The 24,191-nt window shown below is 40.1% G+C and overlaps 1 protein-coding gene across 3 annotated transcripts in view; it reads right to left on the minus strand.

The window, feature by feature from the left end:
- RBMS3 (RNA binding motif single stranded interacting protein 3) overlaps positions 1-24,191 on the minus strand; it is a 1,425,793-nt gene that overhangs the window by 109,852 nt on the left and 1,291,750 nt on the right. For all 3 annotated transcript variants that reach the window (XM_043965565.1, XM_043965567.1, XM_043965566.1), the window contains 2 exons: positions 18,085-18,181; positions 15,037-15,087 (listed from right to left, as the gene is read on the minus strand). In XM_043965565.1, the coding sequence (XP_043821500.1) occupies positions 15,037-15,087; positions 18,085-18,181 (148 nt within the window). The remainder of the gene's footprint in view (positions 1-15,036; positions 15,088-18,084; positions 18,182-24,191) is intronic.

Consider the following 24,191-nt stretch of genomic DNA (forward strand, 5'->3'; position numbering starts at 1 on the left):
TTTTAAGTTGAAGGGGTGCCTTTAAAGGAACTTAAAACTAAAACTGAGACATTTAGGACATATTGCATTATCTCACTTAATCCTTCCAACAACCTTGGGCGGTAGGTGCTATTACATCATTTAGAGATGAGGAAACTGAGGCTGAGAGCAGGTCGGTGACTCACTTCAAGTGACATAGCTAGTGAGTGTCAGATGTAGAATTCAAACTCAGCTCTTTCTTCCTCCAACTACACCTCCTAGCTGCCCCTGACATGGTTTCACCTCCCACCCCATCCCATTTTACTTTTGAAGACCCTTCTTTTGCTTTAAAATAAAAACAACCAAAAAAACAAAAAACAAAAGAGGGGCAGCTAGGTGGTGCGGTGGATAAAGCACCGGTCCTGGACTCAGAAGGATGGTGAGTTCAAATCTGGATTCAGACACTTAACACTTGCTAGCTGTGTGACCCTGGTCATGTCATTTAACCCTCATTGCCCCACAAGAAGAAAAAGAAAAGAAAAGAAAGAAAAAAGAAAAGAAAAGAAATAAAAGAGCAAAACAAGGTGGCAAAAAAGGAAATCAATTCATTCACGAAATATGAATGAACACATCTTTCTAGGGGGCTTCTGAGCTCATGCAAGTTAAAAAATTAAGGCAATGGTGGATAAGCTTTGGGTCAGTCATCAATGCACTTTCAGGTTGATGGAATACAGAAGCCTATTACTACACACCCACAAATTCAGGGCCAGAAATACATTGGACAAATATGAAAACAAATAAGATTGAGGCTGAGTCGAAATTTTTTGGAAAACTTGAAAAAATGACTGTGTTCTTTTATTGCAGGTCTGTTGGGTGAGTGGTGTCTTGTCTACCATTTTCCTTAAGTTAATTTATATATATATATATATATATATATATATATATATATATATATATATATATATATATATATATATATATATATATATATAATTTAATTTGCAGGGTAATGAGGGTTAAGTGACTTGCCCAGAGTCACACAGCTAGTTAAGTGTCAAGTGTCTGAGGTTGGATTTGAACTCAGGTCCTCCTGAATCCAAGGCCAGTGCTTTATCCACTGCACCACCTAACTGCCCCCTAATTCATATTTTCTAAGTCTTTGGAAGCATGGGGGTTCTGCCTGAATCTTTGATCTTACTTCTAACTTGGCCACTTGCTATTAAGCTTAGGGTAAGGCTTGAAAATAATAGTTCCTGATTAAAATTCAATGAAACTCTATCAGAATGTCTAGAATGAAAGATTATGATCCAGAAGACCTCAACAATTTTCTTTTTAAGTCTATTAGTGAATTGTTGTTCCTTATCCACAAGGCATCCTCCATAATTAGGAGTAGAAAGACAGTCAGGTACAACTTTCCTCCTATTTTTCAGTATAAAGAAACTTGGGTTCTTTATCAGCTCGAGGACCCTGGGAAAATAATATCCTCTCTCTTGGCTTCAGTTCCCCATTTTTGAAATGTGGACTTTTGACTAAATGGTATCTAAATTTCCTTCTAACTCTAAATCTAAGATTCTCTGCCTAGATAATGAAGATAACCTTCTGTTTGTCTTTGGCATAAATATGGGGTGCTATTCAGCCCATTCCCTGTAGGATGTGATCCTCTTAGTGTCCTGAGACTGCCCTGCTTTCTCATATCTTTCTGGTATAATATTTGTGAGACATCTAGAAATAGTTTGGGGTGCTGTATGTTCCCTGAAAGATATCAAAGCAATCTTATGGGAAAATTAATTCTCCTGGATGATAGGTATTTAAACAGTTAAAATGGGTAAGCTTGGTTTTCTCCCCTAAAAAATGAGGGGACTGAGTTAGTTGACCTCCAATTTCTCTTTGGCTCCTTTGGCAACCTGTCCATTCATCCTATTATATCTAGAAGCAAGACAATAAATCCTGCTACTGGGAGAAAATTACAAACCTGTAAGCACCAATGGATTAGGGAGATGTTTAGACTTGAAAGTAGATTAAAGAAAATAGTCTCATGTAGATTTCAATATAAATTAAAATATAGGCTAGAGAAAAACAGGGTTAAATTAAGCATAGATAGAGTTGTTTCATTCAAAGGGTTCTAAAAACCTACCAAAATGTTTGCATTTCTTGACTTTTTTCCTGAATTGTATAGTTCCTTAATTATTTTTGTGCAAATTCTAGTTGTATATGCTTATACATATTCATTCAATTAATCAAGCATTGATTACCTACAGTGTGCAAAACACAAAGTATTTATAGATTGTTGTTGTTAGCCCTTCATTGTTGAAGAGAACTAACAGGCATATACATGGATGTGCTTATCATAGATGACTAATTCCTGTATTATATTCTTTTTCTCTGTCATCCACACCTGGAAAAACCTAATGGGTTAAGCCATATAGCTGAGGCTTAGGAATCTCTTTGAGGCTTTTTTCAGCGGTACAAAATCGAGGAGAAAAGAACCAGTATTGCTAGGGCTGTCCAAGCACAAGAGAACATAAAAAAATGAGCAGTCACCATATGGGTCACAGAACCAGAGGACACTGTCTTTTTTTCCTTGATAACCATACTTTCAATACTCGATCACTTATGCAATCCATTTTCACTGAGTACCCAGATTGTATATAAACTCGGGTGTATATAGTTTTGTTTAGATGTGGTCATTTTATTCTGATGTCCTGTGGAGGGAAAGAATAATTCTATAGGCTGTCATTACCCTCATTCTCAATCCTCCAGCGATTTCCCAAGCAGTTTGTGTTGCTGTGGTAACGTTTATAAAATAAATGATTTACCCTATCTCTATATGATGGCAAAAGCAGGGACTGTTGCCTTGGCAACTTGCTGTTTTCTAGACAATCTGACATGAATTGTATTTTAGCTGCCTATTTCCATTCCCTGGGGATAATCTGTAGGAAACAAGGGTTCATTAGACTCAGTACTTGCCTTATGTAACTACTTGGTAATTTTTAATGCCCAAGACAACTCTTTGGAAACTAACCCTGTCAATGACTCTGTGAAGTCAGGAAGTCTGGATGAGTAATAAATAATAGATCCTGCTTTATTGGTGACAAAAAGACAAAGAAGTTATGAATGTTGTGCAGAGACACAGAAAGCATCACATGTGATTAGAACTTAAGATGTTTTCATTATGGGTTGTATGTACTAACGCCAGAGTTGTAGAGGCAAGGCAAGTCAACAAGCATTTATTATATGCCAGACACTGTGTTATGTGCCATGGATAGGGAAAGAAACTGAAAAAAAGACAGACTCTGCCCTTTGGGAGCTTACATTCTAATGGGAGAAGAAAACACATAATAGGAATTTGGAGAAGGGTGTACTTGATGGAGAGGGAGGGCCTATGAGGAATGAAAATGTTGGATTACTTTTTTTCCTCAAGGTCAAGAGCACTGGATCACTGGATTTGAGGGACAGTGGACTTGAGTTCCTGCCTCTGTCATTTGTTACTTGTGTAATATTTCACAAGTCACTTAATTACCTTAGTTACCTCATCTGTAAGATAAAGACAGCATCTATGTGGAACAGTGAATAGAATGCTGGACCTGAAATCAAGGAGACTCATCTTCCTGAATTCAAATCTGGCCACAGACACTTCCTAGCTGTGTGACCTGGGCAAGTCACTTAACTTCTGTTTGCCTCAGTTTCCTCACTGATAAAATGAACTGGAAGAGGGAATGACAAACCACTCCAGTATCTTTGCCAATAAAACCTCAAATGGGGTCATGAAGAGTTGAACATGATTGAAATGACTGAACAACAAAGCTAAAGAGAATACATTAGATGGCCTCTAACATACCTTATGTTTAGAAATCTGTCATCCTATGAAATGAACTACGGTTATAAAAATAAATTTTCAATTACTCTCTTCAAAGTTATCAATAACTTCTTAATTGCCAAATGATCTTTTTCCAGCCTTCATATTTCTAGACTAGTGTTCTTTCTTTTTTTTTTAGACTAGTTTTCTTAACCTTTTCTCTTTTGTAGACCTCTTTGTGGGTCTGGTGAAACTAATCTATGAATCCTTTGTCAGAATGTTTTTAAATAAATAAAATAAAACACAAAGGATTACAAAAGGAACTAAATGTAATGAATGATTATCATTTTTTTTTAAAAAGTGTTTATAGATTCCCAGTTAAAAACCCCTGTTCTAGACCTATCGGTTGCATTTGCCACTGTTTACCACCCTCTCCTCCTTTCTCTCTCTTAGTTTCCCAAGCCAGATTCTCTTCCTATCTGTCTGATGGCTCTGTCTTCTTTGCTGGCTTGCTATCCATATCACATCCCTAAGTATGGGTGTTTCTCAAGGTTCAATCTTAAGCTCCCTTCTCTTCTCTATACTTGCTTTCTTTGCAACCTCATCAACTCTCCTGGGTTTAATAATCATCTCTGTGCCATCATAGATCCCAGATCTATACCTCCAGCTCTAGTCTTCCTTTATAAGCTTTAGGCCCATATCAAAAACTGCCTATTAGACATTTCAAAATGGATGTCCCAGATACATCTCAAACTCAATATGTCTATAACAATTCATTATCTTTCTTCCTTAGAACACCCTTTTCCCCAACTTCCTTATTTTTGAAGGCATTTCTATCTTTCCAATCTTCCTTGTTTGAGATCTTGGCATTATATTCAACTACTTTACCCCCATAGTCAGTTTGTGGCCAAATATTGCCATTTCTGCTTCTACACCATTTCATGTATCTCATGAATGTGCACCTCTCAAATTCTCACTATTTCTCACCTAGATTATTGTAAAGGCTCCTTTTTGTTTTTCCTGCTAAAAGTTTCAAATCTATCCTAAATATTGCCCTCAATTAATTAATTTTCCTTAAGTGTGGGTCAGATTATGTCCCTCCCTTATTCAAAGGATTACAATATTACCTCCTCTGCTTTTTAAAGCTCCTCACAAATTGTTCCCCATATAGCTTCATATCCTCATTGGACATTACTCACTCTCCCCCATTCTGTGATTCAGCCAAACTGACCTTCTCTTTATTATTTACATATTCCATCCCATTTCTCATTTCTGTGACTTATCATTGGCCACTCCCCATCCCTGCAATTAGCTTCATTTTTACCTCCATATTTTAGAATCCCTCTTCCTTTGTGAAGCCTTTTTTTGATTCCCCTCAACCGACGTGCCCTCCTTCTTGAACAAACTTATGCTTAATCATTTTGTATTTGTTCTCTTTATATTTATGCTGTTACTTACTTATATAAATATTTATTATCTTCCCCCTTATTAGGAAAGCTCCCTGATACTAGGGACTGTTTTATTCAATGCTTTTGTGTCCCTAGCACATAGCATAGTCCCAAGCTCTCTGATTGATTGATTGAAACACACCAGGGTGGCTAAAACTTCCAACCAGGGACAAATTCCAATATTTCTAGATATAGGACATATCCTCTGAGAGATGCTATTATATAGTGGGTAGAGAGTCATTTTTGGAGTCAGTGGACCTAGGTTCATATCAGGATTATAAAATATTGTTCTAAAATACTATTTTAGCATATCTATGAAATAGATATGCTATAAAAATATATTTTAATAAATAAAGACCCCGTTATACTTTTAAAAATCAGGGATCCTCCCAAAAGCTTATATATGTTATATTTATTGATATTTACTACATTAGAAATGAAAACATTTTAGTAATATGAAAATAGTTTTGATTTTGTAGAACTTCCAGAATTCTTTGGACCATACTTTGAGAACTACTGCTCTAGAGATTACATAGTCCAACCTATTTATTTTATAGGTGAGGAAGAGGAGCTCTTGAGAAGTATGGTGATTTGCTTGAGGTCTCATAAGTAGCAAATTTAGGTTTTGAGTCTCATTCTCTGACTGGAAATCCCATATTCTTTCCCCTTCATTATTAGATCAATAGCTTTCTCTGGGAAATCAATTGAATAGCATAATAGGAATTAGAAGTAGATAGGATATTAGAAATATGATAATCGTGGCAATGACTGACTAACCAGGAAAGGATCAGCCTATGAGTCTGAACACCTTCTTAGGAACAGTCAACATAAACTTGCCAGAGTGTTCCAAGATATTAAGTTCATTTATTTTATTATTATTTTTTAAGTGCCTGGATATGGTACTGATTTGAGGTCTGTTGCCTCAGACAACTATTTGATTTTGAGTTAGAGATTCCTGTGTTTATAAGACTCAGTTCAGGAACTCTCCCCCAAATTAGCCAAACCAGCAAATGATTCAGAAACTATCAAAGTGAGGTTACTAAAATAACATTGCTTCCAAGGTCTTGAGTGGTATCAACATAAAGTTGAGCAAAAATCAAAGTTAAGTAAAGAAGGCAAGTCATCCCCCTCCACACTCCACATTACTGCCTTAATCTTATCTGTCTGCCATCAACAAAGGCTTGGACTTTTATAATATATTTTGGCCAGCACAAAACTCAGTCTGTACCCACACTCACAAAAAGAGAATATTTAAAATCTAACAAAGACTAATTTAGTCAATATAATTTACATGGGTATGATCTAAATTCCTTCTTTTATTATTTTTCCCTCTTCTCTTACAAAGCTATCATCTTTACTCTGTCATTGGAATTGATGTAACAAAGCATCCTGATGGGCTGCAATTTTGCTTCTCTGTGAGACTGAGATATGGCATTATGCTGCTATGCAGAACAAATACACATTGCAATCAATCATCTGTTAAGACACTGTCAGAGGCATGGTAGAATTTCAGATATGAGTGTCATACACTGTCCTGAGAAGGAGAAACAAATAAGTGACTGCATTGCCAAGTCAGCATCTTTTATTCCCTTTCTCCCTCTTGTCTCCCCCTGCCCTCATGACCCTAGCAAAACATAAAGTCCTCACTCAAAATGACAGGACTCCTTCCCCTGTGTCTGTTCAAAGGAACAGAAGAATAATATAAGAGGTAACAGAATGCTGAGTGGGGCAGAGATTTTTCCAAGGGACCCAATGAGGGCATGGAGAAGATGTGACTAATCAATCAGTAAACATTTATTAAGCACCTACTATGTGTCAGGTACCGTGCTAAGTCAGCCATAACAATGGATGATAGATTACACAGTAATGGTTTTGCCTTACATCAGTATGTCCACAAAAAAATCCACAACCAAATTTGAAAATTCCGTCTAAAAATAAGTCCATTCAAGAAAAGGCATGGCATAGCTTATAGAGATTAGAGCCAGAAACACTTGGGTTCAAGTTCTGTCCCTAACACATGCTGGCTGAGTGATCCTGGAAAAGTCTAGACTAGAAATTGCAAAACAACCATGAATCTGAGTTGTTGGGAGCTTTCTCCCTGGAACTTTCTTGATGAAATCCCATATCTGGACTACACCACTCATCTCCTCCTTGCTACTTTCATCTTTTTAGATTTACTTCAACATTCTAGCCTGTTAATGTATCTTTGGATCCTGACTCTGTGATCTGAAGTGTTTGCTATTCAACCACTTTGTTTGGATTTGTGATTTCATCAGTGTAGGGGATTTTTGGCATGGAAACTCCCTCCAGTGAGGCAGATTTCCAGGTCATCTCAAACTTAGTGTTAAGAGATCTGCCCAGGTCACTGGTTAAGTGACTCATTTATCATCTCCTATCTGGGAGTTGAATTCAGGTCTTTCTAGTACAAGCCTGGCCTAGTCAGTACAATACATTGCCTCTCACTGACAAAGTCACTGACAAAAAAAAATGGTAAATAGCACAGGGATTGACATAGACACGCAGATTATTCTTCTGGAGCTATTCTTCCACGTTGATATTAAGCCATTAATAACTACTCGAGGAATATTGACTCAAGAGTCAGAGAACCGATGTTCTAATTACACCTCTCATGCGTACTATGCCTTTGTGACAGGCAACTCATATAGCCTCATCTGCAAACTGATTGGGTTTGGACTCTGAGGTCCCTTTAGGCTATGGATCTACAATCATTTAATCCTATCAACATCCCTTTGATGGTATTTCCCTGATTTTCTACTTACTTCTGAGTTAAATCCCAAGAATCTGGATATCAGCATATCCTCCAATTTCTATGGATCCCTGGGATTTGGATTTCTAATACTGAGGCTCACAAACCTCCATTGGTATCCTTCCCATTGATTATCAGCCAGTAGCTTCAATTAGCTTTTAGCATTAAGTATTTATTAAGAAATTTTTATAAGAACAGTTAGAACAAAACACCCCTCCCCCAAAACCTGGGTCACACTCTCCCACAAATACAAACAGAATCCAGGGAAAAGGTGAATTTAAATTTAGAATATAATGATAGTGAAGCACAGATGTTGAGAACCTATTTGGCAAAGGAGTTCCTCACAATTGCTAATTACTGGAAGTCTTTCCCTTTCTTTCTAGAGACTTCATGAAGTCTACCTTGGGTGGATATTTCTTTGTTGGGTCCTCTTACCTGGCATAAGGACTTCTATTCCTTGAGTCTGATTCCTATCTCTCTGTAACTGTGTATATATTTGGTGCATTTCTTTCTGCTCCCAGGTATATCCTCTCCTTTCTTGGGTGACTATTTGCCCTTAATAGGTTTCTCTGCTTTCAGCTGAACACCTGGCCTCTCGCTGACCCTTTCCCCAGTCACATGGTCAGTGGAGGGGATGGAAAGAAGAGAGAATAATAAACCCTCTCATTCCTGCTCCCCCCAGCACCCCAAGGGTAATTCCTTTACAGGGATTTGTTTTGAAATGAAATCTTCCAAACCAGAGGTCTATAACCACTAAATTGTTTCACACCTTTTCTAAACAACTGCTCAAATTTCTCCCACCATTTAAAGATACCAGGGGCATGGGTAGCTTAGCTGGTTAGCAAGTCACAGGTTCCTTCTCCCACTTGAAGAGTTTATATCTGACAAAGGAACACAGGGTATAAAAAAAATCTTGTTTGCACAGTTTTAAAGCTAATTAAATCTTGACTGATAGAAGGGTATGGGTTCTTCCACCTATACCATGATCCTCCTCTTTGGGCCTTTGGTTCCCATTGGTTTAAAATTCACACACCTGTGCCATTTAGCCCACATCTCTCTCTTTCCCCAAATTAGAGCAGGGGAGTCTTTGTCAGTTTGTGTCCTTTTATTCCTCTCCCCTATCCATTTATCTCCTTAATTTCCTCTTGTCAGTTCAGAAACCAGCAGCATGTATAACCTTCATTCATGGACACTAAATGCAGGCAGGTTTTTTTTTTTTTAAAGAACCTCTTTTCCTACTGTCGAGTTGGGTTCAGCATCATGCAAGGCCAACCATTATGGAGGTCAATGTGAGAATTAGAAGAAGAAAGTACTTTATTAGACTGTGAGCTCATCCAAGGCGAGCTCTAGGCTTTTGTCTTTCCTGTATAATACCTCATATAGTCTATATGGAGAGAGAAGTGAGAATAGGAGGGCTAACAGGGACCATTGCCCATTGTCCCTTTATGTCACTTTTCAATGAGTTAAAATTTTCTGCAGACTATGCAGAAAGTAGGGACTAAAGGGTTTTTTTTTTGCTTCAAAGATGGAATAGCTCCATTTCAGGCACAAGGATGTCACTTGTTTAGCACCACAACTCAAATGAACCCACATCCTTTGCCTCCTAAACCAACCCTGTATTCCTTAGGCACTGTTGCTTCTCCAGAATGAAGTCCTTGTCTTACACTCCCAGGGCCCATTCTAACCTTGCTGCTCACATCATTGCCCTCCTTTTCCCCCTCATATTTTCTTTTTCTTTTTTTTTTTTAGCGACGCAATTGGGGTTAAGTGACTTGCCCAGGGTCACATAGCTAGTACATGTCTGAGGCCGGATTTGAACTCAGGTACTCCTGACTCCAGGGCTGGTGCTCTATCCACTGTGCCACCTAGCTGCCCTGCCTCATATTTTCTACTTTAAAATAAGTTGGGAGAGGAAGGAGAGGCTATCTCCTTTAGGCAGGAGGTGAACTTTTCTTTAAATGAACAAGTATATAGATACTCCACATAAGATATCCATTAAAGCTTCCTTCTCCTGTTTATGCATGACAATGTTTGTAAAATAGAGACAGAGTGAGAAGGAATTATGGAGAGATGGTGAGGAAGATGATAAGTGAATTAAAGATGTTTACTTTTATTTGCTTCTTTCAATCTTGGGTCCAGGAGAAAATGATCAGATTGCTGCATCTCCCAGTTTTGTGTCTCACAGAAAGTTGGGAGGCAGCTGTTGCTTAACTAATGCTGCTTAAAGGGTAGCTCGGTGATGCAGCAGAAACAATACCAGACCTGGAAGTCAGGCCTGAGATCAAATCTGATATCATAGACTTGCTAGCTATGTGACCCTGGGCAAGTCACTTCACTTTGTTTGCCTCAGTTTCCTCATCTGTTAAATGAGCTGGAGGGAGAAGGAAATGGAAAACCACTTCAATATCTTTGCCAAGAAAACCTCACATGGGGTCACAAAGAGTTGTACAGGACTAGACAAACTGAACAACAATGACAAATGATACCAAATGTATAGGAAAGGTAACAACCATAATGATGACTAGTATTTCAATGCTGCTTTAAGGTTTTAAATATTATCTCATTTGATCTTTACAACCACCCCAGGAGATAGGTACTATTATTATCCTCATTAGATTGTGAGTCCCATGAGGTCAGTGACTGTCTTTTACCTCTTCTTGTATCTTCAGGGCTCAGCACAGTGCTTAGCATATAGAAATAATTAATGTTTATTGATTTGACAGATGAGGAAACTAATGCAGAGAGAGGATAATTGACTTGCTCAGGGTCATACAGCTAGCCAGTAAGTATCTGAAGCCAGGTCTGAAGTCAAGTCTTCCTGACTCCAGTCCCAGAGCTCTATCCATTTTGCCACCTAGGGAAGCAGGAGACAGATAGGAAGCATGGGAGGAAAATTTCAAGTGTTATCTTGGTTTTTTTTTTTAAAGATAAACCTTTATATGCTACCTTTCGAGTAGAGAATAATTTTTACTTAGAGCAATGTTTGTAGCTCATTGAGGGCACACTGGACAGGGGTCTTTGTTATTTCCCTTTTATTCCCATTACTTCTCAGCTGGATGGAACTAAAGGCTAAAATTTATTTGGTCCTATTTCAGTCAGTCTAAGTTAGTGACAAATAGGGGTGCTTCTTCCTCCTTTTTAACATCATTTGGCCCATATGAAGACAAACCACAGCCTCTTTTATGTGAAGAGTGTACCTTGAGCCAAGTGCTCTCCCTCCCTCCTTGAGGGAACTTGATGTCTGCAGAGCCCAGGAAAAGCTTTAGTTAACATCCAGGACTGCTGGTGTCATGTGCAAGGCGGGGTGCATTCCTCCTCACCTCCTTACCCCTACACATACAACGATTTAAGTGAATTCTGAAAATGGCAGGACGGAGAAACAGAAGAGGGGAAATGGGCAATGAAAATAGGCAATGAAAAATAGGTCACATGGATCCCATCTATTCCAGTCCTTCATGGAGACAGTAAGAGGCAGAGAAAAACTTTGTAACTACATCAGTGGGAGAAAGAATCACAGCCATTCAGTAGTGGATCTCTGAGTGGAGGGGTATCCAACAGGCATCCGAGATGTTTATTTAGGCACTGACTTTGGCTTTGCTCCTCAGCCACCTAGGTTTGCTGACTCCAAATGATTCCCTAGGGAGAGTGAGGGGGACTTGGAAGCTTGGTCAGTGCCCTCACACTAGGGAATGAACAGGGGCAGAAATTATGATTAGAGAAATGAGCTCTTTTAATTCACAGCTGGGAAATCTGCATCTTCACCACATTCACATCTGTGGGAAAAAAATGTAAGCCTACAGATTGGACCAAACAGCCATGACTGGTACGTTCTCACCCTTTTTGCCCTGTGACTCCTGGAAAGAATCTCTCTCCACATTTTTCATTCAAACATGAGTCCAATTATCTGCATCATTCATGGCAAGGTATAGTGTTATATGTTCATGGAGGTTTGTTGGGGCATTGGTATTTGAGGTTTAGGGTGGATCCTTTTGGGCCTTCCTGTTTTTATTGAGGTTAGAGCCCGATCTTCTGAATTCTATCCTTCCCTAAATGTTTCCCTCTCCCATTTAATGGATGAGGAAACTCAGAACAGGCATATGAGCTTAATGGAGAGATGGACTCATCAGGCAGCACCTAAGGTTATAGTCTACCCATGATCACAGCCTCTGAATTCAATTCTACTGTTTAGCCCACTGAGCCACCAAGTTTCCCAGGATTCTTGTTTTAAAGATAAGCAAATGGTGGGTGGGCCAGCTGCTCCTTTTTGCAATATAACTACCCCAACCACAAAAATTTGATTCCAAATTAGGCTGCCTCAGCTCCAACCTGATACAGCATCCAAGCTCAGGACAGCAAGAGCTTGAACGCCTGGCTAGAAGGATCCTTGGGGAAGACTGAACAAACAGAACCACACACAAACGGAGGCTGTCATTGGGGGAGGTTGTGAAGAAAAACACAACTACACCTGTGGCTGCATCTGTAGGGGGATAGGCTTGGGGAACGTTTCCAAGGTCCTGAGGGTCGAAATAAATGTCCACATGACTCAATCCCTCCACCACACAACTGCTCTCAAGCACATGTGAAGCTTATATACTTTGACATCTGGCAAAATACTCAGATTTTGCCAGAAGTGCATGTTCCCGTTGGCGGCGAGTAAAAGATATTTAACATGAATCCAAGGATGGAGTTTTCATTAGGATCCTGGAGAAAGGTACATTATTTTCTCAGGAGGGAGTGTTTTCCTCCAAGCCTGTCTCCTCTTTCTGAGTTGGCGGAACGTTTGCCCTCTTTCCTGTGTGGGCCCACTTGGTGCTATACATTGGTTTGGCTGTGTACACCAGAGAGGAAGGAGCTCAGGACTTGGACAGAGATTTGTCAATGGAATTTGTAGCTTATGGGTAAGCTTTTCCAGGACATAAACCAGACAGACCCAGTGAACCCCCAAAGTATGCAAGGAAGAGGGAGCCCAGGGATGTTCACACAACATGATTCCAGATTTTTACGTGCTTACGTGTTGCACTTCTCATCCCCTTAAAAAAGTCAAACCAAGTGATTGTGACCATCGAGAGAAGAGCAGACTTTTCCTTATGAAACAATATTTGAAGGTTGGGATTTAGGGTGGTGGAAGTAGAGTCAGGGAATGACAAGTTGCCTTTTTGTTTTTGACAGATGCCAGCAGAGTGACCATTAGTCAGTAAGTAAACATTTAATAAGCACCTACTATGTGTCAGACACCCTGTCATGGCTTCTATATCCTTGTGAAGAGCTGAGAGATGATGGCCAAACTTGAAACACCCCAAACTCAGAGAACATTTACAACCATGCTGAGCATACATCCTATGTATGGGTGTGCCTGTATCTATGGGGATAATTCCGTTTTAATTTAGGATCATAGATTTTGAGCTTGAAGGGAACTTAGAGGTCATGGTGTTAGACCATTTCCTAGATAAGAAAACTGAGGACCAGGGAGAGAGGTTGGACTTGCCTGGGCTCACACAAGTACCAAGTACTAAGAGACTGGATTTGAACTACTTTCTTTGCAAAACAAAAACAGCAACAACCACCATCACTTTATTAACTATTTCTTTCATGAGTCTTTCACTATTAGTTGTTGTTCAGTCATTTTTAGTCATGTCCAACTCTCCATGACCCCATTTGGGGTCTTCTTGCCACAGATACTGGAGGGGTTTCCATTTCCTTCTCCAGATTATTTTGCAGATGAGGGAACCAAGGTAAACAGGACAAAGTGACTTGCCCAGGGTCACACAGCTAGTCAGTATCTGAGGCTAGATTTGAGCTGAAGTCTTTATGACTCCAGTCCCAACATGCTATCGGCTGCACTATCTAGCTGCCCTGTCCCCCTATTAACTATAGCCCAACAACTCGGCATCTGTATTATATTTTGTTTTTCGTATTTTGCCAAGTGATCACCGATCTCTTATTTCACCTTCATGACAAGGTGGCATAAAAAAGGCTAGGTATTTTCTTCTTTTATGAAACAATCAGTAAGTTATTAGAAGTTCCTTCAATGGCATCAGACAATTGGTAAGACTAGGAGGAATCTGAAGAAATTGATGAAACAGATCCTGCCCTCAAGAAGCTTGTAATCTATCTGAAGAGACATTGTGAACACATAAAAATAAATATCAGACCTTTACTGAGAGATCCAAGGCTCAAGGAGTTTAGATGACTTGCCCAAGTAAGATCTGGGTCTCTTGGTTCCTGGCCCTCAGATGTTTTCCCTATAACCCCATTTGTTGCCTCTGGCAACTGTGCTGTTATCTAAACCTGCCTGTCCAGTTGCATTGTCAGCTTGAAAGACCTATCTATCTATCTAGATCCTGCTAGGATTAAAAAAAGAATTCCCCTTAGTATTTGAATGATGAGACAAAGTGACAGAGAAGCTGGATATCATATGTGTGTGTGTGTGTGTGTGTGTGTGTGTGTGAAATACCAATTTACTTTTTCTCAAAGAAGTTCACCAATAAAGAATCAGATGAGACACTGCCTGCCCATACAAAATGAGTTCCCGCCTCCTGAACGGGACTAAGGTATTGCTTTGAAAAGATCATCCTTCGTCCAAGATGCTCAAAATTGCTCCCCCACCCCCCCACTTTTCTACTCCAATCAAATTGGCGGAAGTAAAGGCTCTCAGGGTGAGAAAATGAAAACCACAACAGCATCATCATTAACGACAAAAGAATGCCTCTCTTTCCTCTGACTGTGAGCAAACAGAACTAGCCCCAGGCTGGGCTAAGCGACTTAGAGCAAGAATGGCTTGTGCCTCAAAGATGGGAGTCTTTAAATGAGAAGGCCCTTTACTCTTTTACCCAGTAGATTTTTCTTCATTGTGCTTATTATCATTATTATTATTATCATTATTATTATTATTTTGCTCATTATGATGATGACAAGCAATGCGTTTGGCAGCCTTTCAGGGACAGGGCTCCCATTTCTGAGCAATAAGAGACAAGTTCTCCTTCAAATCTCAAAGCATCCAAAACATACACCCGCCGCATGGATAAGACAAATTATATTTAGCCTCAGGTGACTGAGTCTCCACTTACTGTTGGCTGCATAACGTAGGGTGGGTGAGGCATCCATGAAGTGCTCTGGACCTACGTGGCAAATGGCATTCATTAGGACAAGAAAATCACAGAGAGAACTTGGTGATTTCAATGCATAGCTATGGTCTATAGGACACTGGTCTTAGATAAATGTTATAGAGCAGCTAGAAAGAAACATTATAGGTCAGGGGGCAAGTTTATAGATAGTGTCAGAGATTGATTTGATGGTAGAATCATTGACCTAGAATCAGAAGGGACCTTCAGGATCATCTAGCCCCATCCCCACATTTTAGAGAAACTGAGCCACAGAGAATTTAAATGATACCCTGTGAGGGTTTGACTCCAGGAGCTCTTTGCTAAAGGCCATGAAGGACCAGATCTCTTGGTTGGTCCCTTCTTCTCCATGGTGGGAGTAGGTGAGTGGATGGAAGGCTGTGCCAACTTAGATTGGCCACTGAGTCAATGACCAGGTTGTGGGACATAAAGCTGAGAGAGAAAATTTCCCATCTGTTTTTCCAGATTGTTGGGATATTATTGGGACATATCCAATGCCTGTTCTCTCATGGACTTTGACAGGGTGGAAAGAGTTAAGTCTGACAGAAAGTACAGTGTTCTACACACATAATCCCTCACCTCTACAAAGAAAGGAAGAAGGTGCATTTTCTCTTTTCTGATCTATCAATCTAGAATCTACTAGAAATCTTCCTTTTTTTAAAGCTTCCTTTGTACTTGATTGATGTAATGAAATCATACAGAAACTGGGGATCTAGTCTTTAGGGGCCAGATAGCTTTGCACAGGGTGACAAAGTCTTGGGAACAATATGAGTTTCAGCAAAATATTCAGCCCTCTCTTATGATAGTGAGAATGGGAAGCTTCAAGAAGAGCAATAGCATGGCCTGTGTCAATTCCTTTTTTTCTTTTGGGCCCTTGAGGGTAGTGCCAGTGAAGTGAGAGTCAGTTTATAGGAGCAAATTGTCAAGTAGAAAAGCACAGAAGACATTTTGACATTGAACTCACGCTGGAGAGATGCTGGATGTGTTTAGAAATAGAAAAGTCACTAGCAGAAGCAACTGGTGATACATTATACATTGCTGCTTTGCTCTTTGGAGGCTAAGAAGCTGGGATTATATTCCACTTAGGGAATTTCTCAAATATGAGCAGTTCTTTGCAGCCATTTTCTCATAGACCTGGAGTTCCCTATCCTGTGGTATATCTTGGATAGTCTTGGTCAACCTCAGAACAAAAATAATACACATCGTCCAACTTACAGAGAACAAACTTACATGATACCTGTACATACTCTCTTTGGTCCCAAAGAAAGGCAATTAGAAACACAGTCGCACTGTTGCCTGCTCATGCAATGCCAACAAAAGTCTCCTCCATTTACTCATAAAAATTTACGGGGAATATAGGCTCTGTAAATAATGAATGAGACTTGACCTGGAGGGTGGTTATGGGGAATTAGAGGAGAAAAAAGAGCTGTGCATTTGATGGCCTAACAGTTGGGACAAGCTGGAACATGATGGGAAAGGCCAAGGTGGAGTATAACTTGACTGAATTAGGAAACAATCCACTATACCAAGGGATAGATCAATGAAGGTGCAGGGTGGACACCTTCCCCTCCCTGCAGAACACCCATGCACATATGTGCAGACACAGTTGAAAGTAATGCGGACATCCATTCTAGAATATATATGGATGTTCTTGTAAGGACAGGGAGGGCTGTTTGGAAAATAGGCTTAGGTTAGGAGGGCAAGGCAAGCACAAATAAGTCAGATATCTAGGACCGTGGAAGATTTAGATGATAATGACTCCTTTTTTATTCCAAGAAGGGATTTTTCTTCTTGCAATAATTCATTCTCCCTCTGTACTGAGAATTAAATAGATGGACCACCCAGTCCAGGGCTTCCATCAAGGTGGTGAGATGTCCTTACCTTTTCATGCCCAGAACCTCTGAGACCTTGGTCGACTATTTTACAATAGTGTAGGAGGTTATAAGAGAGTTTGGCAATGACCTTCCACTAACAGGACACTGAGTCGTATTCTTTAGAAATGGGTTAGTAGCCATTCGATGCTTATTAGCAGAGCAACAATGGCAAAGCGATGTTGAGATGACAATATGTCAGAGTGAAGGGAAAATGGCTAGAAACAATGCCGTTATGTCCCATCCCACCCACCCCTGCCAAATGATTAATGGTAATATGTTCACCTATAATTAATTTATGAATACTAGAAAGCTCGTAAGAGTGGCACATTTACCAGTGCCATCTTGTGTTCTGACCTTGAAGTTAACATTGAGCATGAAGTCAGAAAGAATGTATCATTTAACAAGTTTAGACATGCATGCCCCTTCCCTTAACCTTGTTACAAAATGGCTCTCCTATAATCTACTACCACCAATTCCTTTTGGCAGGGAGAAAGTTGGAAATCTGTTATCGTCTCACATTTAGTGATGCCATAGATCCTGTGAATTGGAAGCAAAGTTCAGTTTCATGTTTTATCCCATGCCAGATATCATTATCTATGATCACAACCATAAATTAATCCTCTGGCTGCCTCAGTCACCAAGGTAATTTAAAATATATCACAAATTGGTAACTTTTTCCTTTTTTGTTAGAGTATGGACAAAAATGCTCTGACAGAAGGGGGAAGCACTGCTATAATGATACATTCAGTAGGCACAGCTAGAAAAAACAAACAAATAAAAGGAAGGATAAAGTAATAATAGACAAAGGACAAAATATGATGTCAAACGGGAGACTCCTTAAGGGGTATCAACTGGAACATAGGCAAAAACAGGAAGACTTTGAGAATTAAATGAAAAAGATGGTAATTACACTTGAAGTCCTTGCCTGAGGAGGAATTTGTGGCTGTTGGGAGTTATGGACTGTTATTCCTGGGAGATAAGGTATGACTGAAGTGTACAAGGACACTTGATTTTTGTTTCCTTATTGTATTCATTCTGTCTCTGTCCATTTGGAAACCTCTCCTTCTTAGCAAGTGAGACCCCGCCCCCCCACCCAGAGATGCAAGTGAGGCTGACATACCTGATATGTGGACACAGGGGAAGCAGCAATGAATGGCGTGATAGATGTCTGTGGAATCATGCGATTTGTTGCAATACTGTATGGTGAAGAATAAAATCTGCAAACAGAAAGAACAAAGGGAGATTCATGAACCACCTACACTGCTGACCCTCTCCTCCTGTTCTGGAACCTCAGGTAACAGGTACTTTTGGAATCTTGATCCTCAGAAATCTCATCACATTAAGAGAACAACAGCCTTTAACCATTTTTTTAAGCCAAGAAACTCTAGGAATTGATTTTTAAGCATAAATTAGAAAGTTTAACACACCCCCAAAGCAAAAGAAAGTTGTTTTTTCTGGTTCCAACTCAATGGAACAAGATGCCCCATCCAGGATAACCTTATTACCTCTAATCTCATCACCATGCTGGTAACTCAAGTCCTGACTGGCCCCACCTCCTTAAGACTTTCCTCCCATCTGATTGGAGGGATGATGAATCAAGTGGCAAACTCCTCTTTTATAGGGGGCAGAACTTCGACTATGGGTCATTCCATTCTGTATCTGCTTCTCTGCCTGGTTTCAAATTCAGGGAATGAGATAGCATCTGGATAGCTCCTTCCCCTTTCCTGATTCCTTTTGGGTGTTGTCTCCCTTCATTAGATTGTAAACCCTTGAAGGTAGGGACCGTCTTACTTTTTGTATCCCTAGAGTTTAGCCCTGTGCCTGGCACATAGTAGGCACTTAATAAATGGTTACTAGATTGAATTGGTATATATACCACTGGCCCTGTGCTCTCCCACCAGGAGGTGAAGAGAAAAAGTCAGCTCTTCCTGGGTTAAATAAAATCAGATAACACAAAACATTTTGCAAACTATAAAGTGTCATATAAATGTAAGTTATTATAAGCTCTTAAAATGATTTGAGTCTAGGGAGGAGAGTCTAGATAGGGTTTTGATGCAAACATGAGACTCTGTTATACTCTGGGTAAACCCCCTAACCTGTCCTGCAATTCCTGTTATCCTTGATGCTGTTGGGTACTGTCATTCAGGCCACTTCTGTACCTTTCTCTGTGACCTCTCTGCATCCCATTTCCTTGACAATGGGACTTCAGAGAGGTAACCTTTCCAGTCTATGATTCCCCCTCCAAATGGTCCATGCTATAGTCAAAACAGATATGGACTACACTGTCTCACATACTATTTTTGCTCATACTCTTCTCTATGGAATGACTTCCTCTTTTTCTTCCTGGTGACCACCATGCTTTGGTCATCATCCTTATCTTCCTCCAAATGGAAGCTTGAACTCTGTCCCTGGATCTCCTAGCTATGATGGGCAGATTTACAGGATTTTTCTGGGGCTCATACCATCTCTTCTAGGTAATCTTCTCATCATGCCTGTGTGTGCTAGAAAGGGAGGAAGTATGCACCTCCCCCCTTGCTTTCCAATACCCCCATTAGAATGGAAGTCCCTTGAGGGCAAGGACTGTCTAACTTGTTTGTTTAGTACAGTGCCTGGCACATAGTAAAATCTTAATAAATGTCTCTATTCTCTATTTCCTCACTCTCCCTTGTCTGGTTCTGTTTCAGAGTTTCTATCTCTGTATCTCCCTCAAGTTCCTAGCCAACCTTCAAAGCTCCAATCAAATATTACCCCTTCTGTGAAACCTTCCTACTTCTCTGGTCAATAACAACCTTCTTCCCTGGACTTCTCATAGCACTTTGCTTTGTTGTTGTTCTTATCATCATCATCATCATCAATCACCAACCACAACAGCAAGAAAACTAACATTTATATAGTACTTACTCTGCTAGGCACAGTGCTAAGCCCTTTATAATTACAACCTCGTTTGATTCTCACAGCAAACCTGGGAGGTGGTATACGTTTTTTCTCTTCATAAAATTTTTATCTTTAACTTAGTAAAACTCCTCTCATACTTATCTGCTGTTTGCCTTACAGCTATCCTGCATTAGCTTTTATTCTCCCATTAAATGGTAAGCTCCATGAGGACAGGGACTATGTCTTCGCTAAACTCTTCAACCCTCTCCTCATTCCCCACCCAGTGTCTAGCACAGACATCTATACATAGCAAACATTCAATGGTGGCTGTCCTTCATTGTCTAAGAGAATAAAAATGAAACCACTATGTTGGAGTCATGGTACAATGAGTCCAGTTGTGGTCAATCAGACCAATACAAGCTCAGAAGGCTCTACCACAGGTCAGGTACAAATAGTCCATATGAACATTTGGAGTGGAGATGTCTCTAAATTGACATATCTCACATTTCTTTTGAGCTACTGCAATTCTTCTTTGCTCATGGAACACAGCACCTTCTTTGATGCAGATGTGCCATGTGGGGTGGTGAGTGTTGAAGGAATACTGTTTTGTTTTATAAGGGGAGGTATCCAGGATGTAGTGGACAGTTCTATGGCCTTGGGAATAAGAAGATGTAAGTATAAATCCTGGCTCTTAATATTCACATGTGACCATAGGCAAGTCACCTAATTTACTGTGAGCCTCAGTTGCCTAAAGTACAGAATGGGAATAACTACTACTACTACTACTAATACTACTAATAATAAAATAATTCCACACAAAGCTGTATTAAGGCACAGATGAGAATATTGGGATAGACATAAAATGTTTTGGAAACTTTAAATGCTATGGAAATATCAGATTTTAATGATACAGAAAGACAGCATGGCCTAGGGGATAAAGACCTAGCCTCAGTGGGAGGCATGCATCATTTCAAGTCACTCCTAAGACTGTATTATTCTGGCAAAGTCACTTAAACTTTCGATCCTCCATGGAACTTTCAAAGACTATACATTGAAAAGAAGTTGCCAATGTGTGTTGATCAAAAGAATTCCCTGACTTGGGAGTCACCTATATTAATGAAATCACAAGTCTGGTCCTTATCCCTCTCTTTAAAATATCAGTTATACTTCTAAATCTCTCCAGTCACTGAAAAGTTGAGCTTTTGAGTCTAGAAAAGTCTGAATCTTTCTAAGAAAGCTTGTAGAAATGGAGGGGTCAAAGGGAGAGTCAGATCATGCCTTAATAAGTAGCAGAGGTGTTGATGTTTCCAACTAGCTGGTGGAGAAGATTCCCTCCATCCCCCATCCATCCATAGCCTGGGAAAAGGAAATTAGCAATAGTCAGAGAAAACAGCCACTTGCCATGGGCTTGCTGCCTTTGTTTTCCCTTAGTGAGTGTCTGAGTCTTTAGGAAGTTCTTGTAGGGGTGGAATTGAAAAATCAGTCTTCATCTTTAATGCCTCATGTTTCAGTGAGAACCCAAAGTAGGTTAGTCAAAACACCCTGAGGGCTGGAAAGGAAGGGGCTTTCATTGCAGAAGATGATCAAGAACGATAACAGGGATTTGGGGAAGAGGAGATAGAACCATTGCTAAAGACAGAAAGCCTCTTTTCCTTAGCCCACACTATTGGAAATGAGAGAGGATAAGCAGCATGATGGGGCACATGGTAGAGGGAACAAAGAAAGGGCTTGAGAATCATGGGTTTATTGCTAGAAGGGCCATCAAGTCTCACCCTCACATTTTATAAATGAAGAAACTGAGGCACAGAGGTTAACTGACTTGCCCAATGCCCAACAGGTAGCAAGTATCTGCTCAGGATTCAAACTTAGGTCTTCCTAACTCCATGTCCACCACTCTATCCAACTACCTAGCTTTCTTTAGGTAGTTCCTATAGGCCAGTGCTAGGCACAGAGAAGCTCACATATACTCATTGACTAGCATAAGGATGATAGGATCCTAGATTTCGGGCTGAGAGTGATGTAAGCGGTCAGCTAGTCTGAACACCTCATTTTGTAGATCTATCTCACTTTGGCTTATACCAAGGGGCCTCTCATGGCTTGTTATGGATTAGTTTCTTGCATATCATGTTTTAGAAAGGTTCAGGAAACACAACCCTTTGCTTTAGGAAAAAAAGACTTGACTTTATATCTTTTTTGGTAATACACTTGACATATTACTCAGGAGGCAATGAATGTAGAAATTCTCTTTGTTTCACGGCATGTGACTTGTTTCCTGGGGTGACCTGGTCCATTCACCAAACACTTCCCCCCCCTTAACTCAAGCCAGGCCCAGAGGCTTTTGTCTGGGTCAAATGCCCCACCGCTCCTGAGATAAGGTCATTCATTGCTAAACCAATCACTAATCATATTTCCCCTTGGATGGTCTATTTTGTAAAGCGTGCCAATTGGTGTCTCATAAATGAAAACCGTCAGGAACAGACTGACAGGCAGAGTTTACAGGAAAGTCTATGGGGAAACTCGATAACAGAAACATAAATAAAGCCTAGCAGTAAACTGATACGAGGAAAGGGAACCCTGGAGAGAAACGTTAATGCATTTTGGTTCTCTATGCTCTAATCCTATCCATCAGAAAGTAATGGCATTCCATACTCTCAGACAAGTTCAAACACTGCCACTCGAGGTAAAAGAGTCATTTAGATAGAAAAACGGACTGGGGTGAAGCAGCTCACTGCACTATCTCGATCCCCTAATTCTGGGTCTTGGAAATAAGCCCTTCCTAAATCCAAACAGACACTCGCCAAATTTTTAGGAAATGCTTGCTTAAGCCAAGGCCTGAAGGACAGCTATTTCATCAACAACTTAGTAGGCGAGTTATCTGAAGAAAATAAACAGAACCAGACTTCCATGATAATACGGAAAAAATGGGTTCCTCAATCTCCCCCTGTGCCGGCACCACTTATCCGTCATGGTTTTGAAAGCACTTTCACACAGGTATCAAATGAAAAATTATCCGTGAAAGCAGATAAAAGTCCGAAAGCACATGGCTCCTTGCTTCATGGTATGGGATAGAGGGTAGATTGACAGAATGCTTTAGCTCAAAGAGCCAAACTAGTCTAAGTGGGAATGCAGGATACTATCTTTTTTGGATGGGGAAAGTACTCAATGTGCCTTGCAGATACTATTACTGGGAGCTGAGACTGAGTCCTGCCTGGAACTCAATGGTTGATTTCTCCAGGAAGAGATTATTCTACTGTGACATACACAAATGCATAGTGTTTTTATGATTTTTGCCAGCTTCCTGGTGGAACAACTGCTCCCCAATGTAGATTGCGATCCTATGTCACTAGGAAAATCAAGAAGCTCAAAGACCATCAGTGACAAGAAGCCTCAGAGACCTTATAGTGTACCCCCTCATTTTCCAAGTGAGGAAACCGAGCCCAAAAAAGGTTGTGACTTGTCCTAAATCACTTTGATAGTAAGCATCAGGATTAGAACCCAGTACCTTTAATCCCAGCACTAGTGATCTTTCCATTGTACTATCTAAATCCTAAAGGGTTGCTTGGGAGACATAGAGGTTAAATGACTTGGCCAGGGACACAGAACCAATTGCTTCACAAGTGTTTTTTTTTTTTGGGGGGGGGCAGGGCAATGAGGGTTAAGTGACTTGCCCCGGGCCACACAGCTAGTAAGTGTTGTGTCTGAGTTTGGATTTGAACTCAGGTCCTCCCGAATCCAGGGCCAGTGCTTTATCCACTTCACCACCTAGCTGCCCCATTTCACAGGTTTTGAATCAAGGAATTCTTGACTCTGCAACCACTTTTCTATCTTTATATGATGTTGCTTCTCTATAGCAGCAAATAGCTCTGTCTCTAGCTAACAATTATTTATCACTTTACATATATAATCTCATTTGATTTTCACAAGAACCCTGTGGGTAGATGCTAATATTATTCCCATTTTACAGATGAGAAAATTTGAGTTCATATCAGTTGCTCAGGGTCCTGCAGCTAGGAGGTGTCTGAGTGCAGGATATATATGCAGGTCTTTCTCACTATAAATCCAGGGTTTGATCTAGTATGTTATCCATCTACACACTTCCCTAACTACCCAGCTAACCATCTGCCTATTATATAGAATGCTTCATGTGAATACATCAAAGATACATGAACACACCATTCAGAAGATTATAAGGGCTTCTTTGGGGAACTATGAATGTTAAGGGAATGCAAAAAGAGCCTCAATTCCCTGACATTTAGGAAGGATGCCCTCCAGAAATCCACAGATTCCAAGCTGAGGTCCCCAATAGAACATTATTTTGTGGACAGAAGTATTATCTTTGGGGGATTTGGCAGT

Source organism: Dromiciops gliroides, chromosome 5, assembly GCF_019393635.1.
Source record: "Dromiciops gliroides isolate mDroGli1 chromosome 5, mDroGli1.pri, whole genome shotgun sequence".
Classification (NCBI taxonomy): domain Eukaryota; kingdom Metazoa; phylum Chordata; class Mammalia; order Microbiotheria; family Microbiotheriidae; genus Dromiciops; species Dromiciops gliroides.